General features: G+C 52.4%; 1 protein-coding gene across 1 annotated transcript; it reads right to left on the minus strand.

Annotated features, from left to right (window-relative positions):
- Positions 1–450: 450 nt before the first annotated feature.
- On the minus strand, positions 451–1,848 carry LOC137824681 (uncharacterized). The gene is made up of 2 exons (XM_068630352.1): positions 858–1,848; positions 451–761 (listed from the first exon to the last, which is right to left on the minus strand). The coding sequence occupies exons 1-2, from the start codon at positions 1,846–1,848 to the stop codon at positions 451–453; spliced, it is 1,302 nt and encodes a 433-aa protein (XP_068486453.1).
- Positions 1,849–8,735: the final 6,887 nt, after the last annotated feature.

Consider the following 8,735-nt stretch of genomic DNA (forward strand, 5'->3'; position numbering starts at 1 on the left):
CAAGTAAGTGGATTATGTTGAGGTTTATTGCCTTAAGTATGTAAGTTGTATTAAGTGTCATCGTTTGAGAATTAATAGTTGCTCAAATTTTACTTTGAGTTAATAGTTTGATAAATTGTTATAAGATTAACAGTTTGCTCGAGTTCAAAGCAGTGAGTGAACGGTTAAGCCCGAGGAATTGCTAAGTTAATTTGTTTAAGTGAGTTCTACCAGTTATGTTGGTTAATCACACAGCGAGTAAGAGGCGTTTGAGGCACGATATTAGAAAACAACATCTTAAGCAGAAGGAGTTATATAAAGCGATGTCAGTTCAAGTACATACGAAGAAGAATTACATATAAGAGTTCTTACAAACAGAAATGAGCACCAAGTTTCAAAAAACAAAGTGATGGAGGGAGGCGATTAATCTTCGGAGGGCACGATCTTCCCATCCACCACTTCGTTGCAGATTCACACCATGGAGAGATCGAGCTCGGGATATTGGCACGAGACTTGCTCCAAAGCGGCGTCGAACCCGGCGGAAAGGACTTGGGCGGAGCTTTGCTCGAGCTCTTGAGCTTGTTTCTTCAGCTCGTCGTTTTGCTTCTTCAGCCCTTCAGTTTCTTCACGAGCCCGAGCAAGCTCTTCAGCAGCCTTTTTGTTTTCCTCCTGAACCTGGGCCAGCTCTGCAGCAATCTTTGTATTTTCCTCTTGAGTTTTGACGAGCTCAGCCTTGGTGTCGTCCCTCTCCTTCTCGACCTTCCCAAGAAGGACCTCCCGATCTGCCGACCACTTTTCAAGGTTTTCCACCTTAGCCGCATCTGCTTTCATTGCAGCCTCCAAGTTGGCCACCTTGAGCCTGTAAGGTACAAGCTTACTCTCCAGCTCGATTTTCTCTTGAGCCTGGAGGTGCAGTTTTTGGCGCAGATCAGAGGCCTCCTTGCGCGCGCCCCTTAGCTTAGCGCTCATGGCATCCTCCAATCTTGAATGGTCGATCTCTGCCACCATCAGATTGCAAGAGAGTTTTTCCGCCTCCATCCTTATCAAGCGGTTTGCCTCCTGGAGTGTTGAGTTTTCATCTTGGAGTTTCTTGTGGGAGTCCTTCACAGCCTTCGATACAATAGAGGGGAGATCCTCTGCCATCATCTTTAGCTTAGCGGTGAAAGGCCCCAAGATCTCTTCGATGGAGGATGGGAGGTTTGCAGTTGTTGTTGGAGGTGCTGAAGGAGCTTGGTGCTGACTTTCACCACCACCCTCTTGAGTCTGTAGAGCAAGGGGGGCTTCTTGGCGTGGTGGTGAAGTGGGAGATTCGGTTATGAGTATTGGAGAGTTGTGAGCACCCTCATCTCCACCTGGTGCAGCCCCAGCAATAGAGGTGGTTGAAGGAGGACCCTCTCCTGCAGATACGAACGGCGTGGAGGCGCTTGGAGGGTTCTCTATGAAATTGGGGTCGCTGCATTCAACCGCGGGGGGTGCGACAGCCAAAGGTGTTGCTTGGACTGGTTGTGTTGGAGTTGGAGGTGAGGGCGGTGCTGGAGCTGGGGGTGAAGGCGGTGTTGGGGTTGGGAGTGCAGGTGGCGAAGAGGGAGCCACCCTCGTCCTCTTAGTAACGAGGCCATCCTCGGTGGTCTCTTCATCCTCTTCATCCTCTTGTACCACTTGGGGAGTTTTTCTTTTTGGCTTCCTCAAGATCAGTTTTTTTCGTTGAGGGGCGGGTAGTACCCCGGAAGAGGTTGCACCTCGGGGGGGAGTTTTTCCCTGAGCAACGGCGATCTCCACCACCGAGTTGGGCACGGTTTGGGAGCCCGCCGCCAACTTGTGAGATCGGGCGATCGCACTTAGTTCAGCCAGTTTGCCTTTTCCCAACATGGGGTCTGCACAGGGTAGAAAACAGATGAGTAGGCCCCCAAAGCAGAAACAGGTTATACAAGCATATGCACGCAGAAATAACGCAAGCAAGTAGCACATGGATTAAAAATCAAGACCAGTACATAACAAACAGAACGCCAAATGGTAAATGGTAGAAATACGAAGTCAGTTCTGTACTGCCCTGGAAGTCGGGAGTGATGACGTGGCATCCTGCTACAGTATAGGCGTGTTGACAAGGCGCCAGGTTGGCAGAAGGGAAGGAAGTCGGGGGGCTCGCGTAGTCGCCAGTTGTCAAGTTGGCGTGTTCCGATCTCCAGCTTACTAGAACCGGCGATCACCGGGTTAAAGATGAAGTCGCCAGATGTAGATTCAGGCGACCTAGTCATCGGAGATCGCCAGAGCAAGCACATCGCCAAAGATGAAAGAGAAGCAGACTATGAAGGCGGCCGGTGAGACCACAGGGAAGGTGTATGAAGGCCCCTAACTCGCCAGTTCCAGTAGAGATCGCACTCCCAAGTTAGCTATGCACTGGGCAGTACCATGCATAAGTAACTTAGCCAAAATGAGAGTAGAAGCAGCGCCAAGTCAAGGAGCCTCCAGATGATGGCACGTGTACAGTTGGATGCGAGCCACGTGTCCAAGTTTGTAACTGCCAGGAGAGAGAAAGCTACCAGGTATATAAGAGTTCTTAACGAACTTTCTGAGGTACGCACGTTCAGATTATACTCTTTACGCTTGCGAGTTATAGAACTTACTGTGAGAGAGGATTTGCACGGTTCTTGTTCTCTTAGTATTTGGTGATACCGTCACTGACTTGGGCGTTGGAGTGCGATCGGTCGCAGCGGCGCCGCTCTGTTTCTTTGCAGGTTCTTGAGGTGGATCTCGAAGAGGAACGGAGGTTTGAAGCGGTGCACACGTCGATCCTTTGACGAGGCAGTTTCCAGCGTTCCGGTCAACAGGCAGGATCATCAGGCGCCCACCGTGGGGCCGTGTAAAACTTGCTCCCATCCACAGCGTGAGTTTTTGGAGGTTTTCGAAGTTTTCTGCGTGGTTGTGTGCTGGTGCAACCATCGTCCGCTATTTGTCGTTTTGTACCGTTCGTTTGGCTTTTCGATCGGTCGAGCGAGGTTTCCTGCTGTTTACACGTAATTTGTTTGGTGGAAGTTCGAGTCCTTTCGCTCGTTTGGTTGTCCGTGGGGAGGCGGTGGTTTCTGGTGAGGTTGTGGTTTTCTTTGAAGGTTTACGGTGTTCTTGAGTTTTCTTGCGCAGTTTCGCACTGTTTTCTCCGATTGATCGCTGATTCGATCGTGGTTGAAGTGTTGTTCGCCGCATCCTGTGATTCGCTGAAGTTCATGAGAAAAATGAGAAGCAATCGTTCAAGCCCCGTGGCGCCTGTCGCTGCTGAAGGCGACGCCGCCATGACCATGGCGCAGATGGCAGAGATGATGCGTTCGTTGCAGGCAACTGTGGAAGCCTCACGCGTAGAGCAGGCGAGAATGCATGAGGACCTGGTCGCCTCTCGCGCCAGGAACGAGGAGCTCAGCAAGGTGACTGAGGAGCTGCGTCAAGCTCTTCAGGAGCAGCAAGGGTGTTCTTCTGCTGAAGAGGTGGCGCCGTCGACGCCACCTCGTGTTTTCCCAATGCCTTTTGTTCAGGCGATTACCGACACGCCTATTCCCACGAGCGTGGTTCCGGTTAAGGCTGTCTTTACCGGCGTGGAGGATCCAGAGGCTCATCTGACCACGTTCCATACGCAGATGATGCTGTCGGGAGGGTCAGACACCGTCTACTGCAAGATGTTCGTGAGTACGCTCCAGGGAACGGCGATGGAGTGGTTTGTGAGCCTGCCTAACGGCCACATAACCAATTTTCAACAGTTCTCGAAGATTTTTGTCGAGCAGTACATCGTGAATAAGGCACCGCCCAGGGTGTCTTATGATCTGTTTGATATAAGGCAGTACCATGGAGAGTCCCTCAGAGATTACCTGAATCGTTTTGGGGCGCAGATGGTCAGATCGCCGGCCAAGGATGAAGAAATGCTGGTCTATGCCTTCAAGAAGGGCGTGCAGCCAGGACCATTCTACGAGGCCTTGATCAGGGCTCACCCCGCGACGTTTGTTGAAGTCAGGCGACTTGCGGTGGCTCACATCGCCGACGAGAATGAAGTCGCCGAGAAGAGAGGAAGCGTGGCTCCCGCCAGGCCATGCGCCCAGACCAGGATCCAGCCGCAGAGGGTGCTGGAGACAGCAGCTGCGGCCAGGAAGGACCAGAGGACTCGCCATCCTTACGATAGGAGGAACAAGGGAAGGAGCCAAGCACGCCAGCAACCAGCACGCCGGGATTACAATCGCCCGCCTAAGCACAAGTTTGTCATGGGACTGGCGGATCTGATCGCCATTCCTAACATATCTGCTAGGTTGAAAGCGCCTGAGAAGGTGGGCGACAAGGTGCTGGGGTCAAAGCCGGACGCCTGGTGTGAGTTCCACCAATGTTTTGGCCACACTTTGGACTCGTGTTTGTCTTTGGGATATCAGCTCGACGATCTGGTTAAGAGCTAGTTCCTAAATGCCTATCTGCTGGACAGGAGGACGGGGGGAGCGTCGAGTTCCCAGCCAGCAGGTGGAGAAGCCCAGCAACATGAGATGCCTATCCACGGGGAGATCCACACCATTGCAGGGGGTTTCTCAGGTGGTGGATGCACCGCATTGCAGAGGAAGAAGTACGCGCGATCGGTGATGACAGTGGATATGTTTGAAGATCACTCGCCGGAAGTGGACATTACGTTCACCAAGCAGGATCTTCGGGACGTTGTGCCTCATGACAACGATCCCATAGTCATTTCGTTGGTTACGGCGGGAAGGAAGGTCCACAGAGTTCTGGTAGACCAAGGGAGTTCGGTAGACGTGATGTTCTGGCCGACTTTCACGCAGCTGGAGTTTCCCCTTGACCAGCTAAGGCCCTGTGGAGGGTGCCTGTATGGGTTCGCTGGTGACCAGGTGGAGGTCAGGGGGTACATTGAGCTGAGAACCACGTTTACTGATGAAGCTGGGTCAAGGACGGAGAAAATCAAGTACCTCATTGTGAACGCTCCTTCAGCATACAACATCCTGTTGGGAAGGCCCACGCTTAACAGGATAGGCGCAATCCCGTCGACCCGGCACATGAAGGTAAAGTTGCCGTCTATGGAGGGGGTGGTGATCACGATCAAGTCTGATCAGAAAGAAGCGAAAAAGTGCTATGAGAATAGCCTGAAAAACAAGAGGTCGGTGAGTTATGTGACAACCACCCCACCTCCCAATGTGAAGCCCAAATCGACGGTAACAGAGGAGGCCGCCGGAAGAGATGTGGAGATGGTGGACGCTGAGCTGGGCGAGAGGAATGCTGGTCTGGAGGAGGAAGAGGCGCGGAATCGCCCTGAGGAAGCGAGGGAGCAGGGAATCGCCAGGGCGGTGATCGCCAGAGAGTCCAAGCCAAAGCCTGTCGAGCAGTGGCTCGAAAAGGAGATCGGAGGAAAGATCTTCAAGCTGGGAAGATCTCTGGAGGTCGAGCTCCAGGACCAGATCGCCGAGGTGATTGAGAGGCATCTGGACGCGTTTGCATGGTCCGCTTCGGACATGCCCGGGATTGATCCCGACTTCTTGTGCCATCATCTGGCGATGGACAACATGGTGAGACCGGTGCGACAGAGAAGAAGAAAGTTCAACGAGGAGAGGAGGCAGGCGATTAGAGATGAAACACAGAAGCTCCTTGCCGCAGGCCACATCAGGGAAGTCCAGTACCCTGAATGGCTGGCAAATGTCGTGCTGGTAAAGAAGAGTAACGGGAAATGGCGCATGTGCGTCGATTTCACCGACCTGAACAAAGCTTGCCCAAAGGATTCGTATCCTTTGCCAAGCATTGATGCCCTGGTCGATAGTGCTGCAGGGTGCAAGTTGCTGAGTTTCCTGGATGCCTTCTCGGGATACAATCAGATCAAGATGCATCCCATGGATGAAGAGAAGACAGCCTTCATGACGGAGAGATCGTGCTACTGCTATAAGGTGATGCCGTTTGGGCTGAAGAACGCGGGGGCCACGTACCTGAGGCTGATGGATCGAGTACTTGCACCAATGCTAAGAAGGAACGTGCAAGCTTACGTCGATGACATGGTCGTGACCTCGCCGGAAAAAAGCAAGCACGTCGCAGACTTGGAAGAGTTGTTCACGACGATCGCCAAGTTCAGATTAAAGCTGAATCCAGAGAAATGTATTTTCGGCGTGGAGGCTGGAAAGTTTTTGGGTTTCCTCTTGACTGAAAGAGGAATAGAAGCCAACCCAGACAAGTGTGCCGCCATCTTGGCGATGAGGAGCTCAGCTACGGTGAAAGAAGTCCAGCAGCTAACAGGTCGGATGGCAGCCCTATCTCGCTTCGTGTCGGCTAGCGGAGAAAAGGGGCATCCCTATTTTGAGTGGCTGCGGCGCAATAATAAGTTCGTTTGGACGAAAGAGTGCGAGGAAGCTTTCGTCAAGCTGAAGGAGTATCTGGCGAGCCCGCGGGTTCTGTGCAAACCGCTGGTGGGGATCCCTCTCAGGTTGTATTTTGCTGTAACTGAGAGGGCGGTGAGTGCGGTGCTCGCCCAGGATCAAGATCAGGCTCAGAAGCCTATCTATTTTGTGAGCAAGGTGTTGCAGGGCCCAGAAACGAGATATCAGGCCCTGGAGAAGGCTGCACTAGCTGTGGTATTTTCGGCGAGGAGGTTGCGCCACTACTTCCATAGCTTCACAATACTGGTGATGACTGACCTGCCCATCCAGAAGGTTTTGAAGAAACCTGACGTTGCGGGAAGGATGGTGAAGTGGGCTGTAGAGTTGTCAGAGTTTGATATTAAATATGAGCCCCGAGGCCCGATCAAGGGGCAAATCTTTGCAGATTTCGTGGTTGAGCTCTCATCAGAGGCGACGCGAGTTGAAGGAGACGATTTCCGTTGGGTACTCTCGGTGGATGGATCGTCGAACCAGCAGGGTAGCGGTGCTGGAGTCATTTTGGAAGGACCCAACGGCGTGCTGATCGAGCAATCTCTGAGGTTCGCCTTCAAAGCCAGCAACAATCAAGCAGAGTATGAGGCGCTGATCGCCGGGATTCTGCTGGCCAAGGAGATGGGAGCTAGGGTGCTGATGGCTAAGAGTGACTCGCTGCTAGTCACGGGGCAAGTAACAGGCGAGTTCCAGGCTAAAGATCCACAAATGGCGGCTTACTTGGCGTATGTGCAGGAATTGAAGAGTTCCTTTGCCTCCTTTGAAGTAGTACATGTACCCAGAGAGCAGAATGCCCGAGCTGACTTGCTTGCTAAGCTCGCCAGCTCAGGCAAGGGGGGTAGGCAGAGGACGGTGATTCAAGAAACTCTGAAGACGCCAAGGGCATTTGTCGCAGATCACCTGGTCCTTCAGATAAGCAAGTCGACGAAGAAAGCAGCGAGAAGCCATAAGTCCTTGACGCAAGAAACTCTGAGATCGCCGAGAATTAGAGCATGTCGAGGAGAGAAGGTGAATATGGCGCAGGTATGTGCCATCCAGGAGCCAGACACCTGGATAACCCAGTACAAGCGGTGCCTGGCAGATGGCCTCCTCCCACTGGATCCGACAGAAGCTAGGAAGGTAAAGAAAAATTCCAGCAAGTACACATTGATTGATGGCGATCTGTACAGGTTTGGGTTCACTCACCCACTCCTGGAATGCGTACACGGCGAGAAGTGCACGAGAATCATGGCAAAGCTCCACGAGGGTATATGCGGAAGCCACGTTGGGGGTCGAGCTCTGGCCGCGAGGACTCTCCGTGCAGCCTACTACTGGCCATCGATGAGAGAAGATTGCAAGAAGTATGCCCAGTGTTGTAAACAATGCCAACAGCACGCCGATTGGCACAAGGCACCTCCCGAGGAGTTGAAGTGGATCTATAGCCCTTGGCCGTTTCATACCTGGGGAATCGACATCCTGGGACCTTTCCCGCTGGCGATCAGGCAGATGAGGTACTTGGTGGTGGCGATTGAGTATTTCACCAAGTGGATTGAAGCAGAACCAGTGGCCCAGATCACCGCACATAAGATCGAAGGTTTCGTGTGGAAGAACATCGTGTGCAGGTTTGGAGTGCCCAAACGCCTGGTGTCGGATAATGGGACGCAGTTTGCAAGCCACCTGTTGAAGAAGCTTTGCGAAGGAGTGGGAATTCAACAAGTGTTTGCATCCGTCGAGCACCCTCAGACAAATGGCCAGGTGGAGTCAGCTAATCGGGTGTTGTTGAGAGGTTTGAAGAGAAGGCTTGAGAAAGCCAAGGGAAGTTGGGCTGAGGAGGTACCCCGTATAGTCTGGGCGTACCACACCACCGAGCAGTCAGGGACCCATGAGACCCCTTTCAGCTTGGTCTATGGGTGTGACGCCATGTTTCCAGTAGAAATTCAGGAGAGCTCGCCGAGATTCCAGAACTTCGTAGAGGAAGACTCGAATGAAGAAAGGAGGCTAAACCTGGATCTACTGGATGAAGTCAGGGAAGAGGCGAGATTGAAGGCTGAAGCCGTGAAGAGAAGGATTGAACGAAGATACAACTCGAAGGTGATGCCAAGGCAGTTTAGAGAAGGCGACTTGGTGATGAGGAAGGCCCACCAGTACGAGATGGAGAATAAACTGTCACCCAAGTGGGGGGACCGTTCAGAATAACCGAGGCGCTCGGGAACGGCGCCTACCGCTTAGAGACGCTGGAAGGAGGGGCGATTCCTCGCACCTGGAACGCCACGCACCTGAAGTTGTACAATAGTTAAGAGCTTTGTAAGTAAAGACAAAAACAAAGTCATATTACAATGTCTCTGTTGAAACAGTTGAAGGGGGCACTCTTTTTTCCCTAAGGAGGGTTTTTAA

The sequence above is a fragment of the Phaseolus vulgaris genome, chromosome 8 (genome assembly GCF_000499845.2).
Source record: "Phaseolus vulgaris cultivar G19833 chromosome 8, P. vulgaris v2.0, whole genome shotgun sequence".
NCBI classification, from domain to species: Eukaryota; Viridiplantae; Streptophyta; class Magnoliopsida; order Fabales; family Fabaceae; genus Phaseolus; species Phaseolus vulgaris.

Bases quoted from the DNA above. Each gene is read 5' to 3' on its own strand.
- LOC137824681 (XM_068630352.1), bottom strand. From the start codon at position 1,848: ATGTTGGGAAAAGGCAAACTGGCTGAACTAAGTGCGATCGCCCGATCT. The intron at 762-857 runs GTAAGCTTGTAC...AGTGGTCGGCAG, and splicing joins AGAGAAAATCGAGCTGGAGA to ATCGGGAGGTCCTTCTTGGG.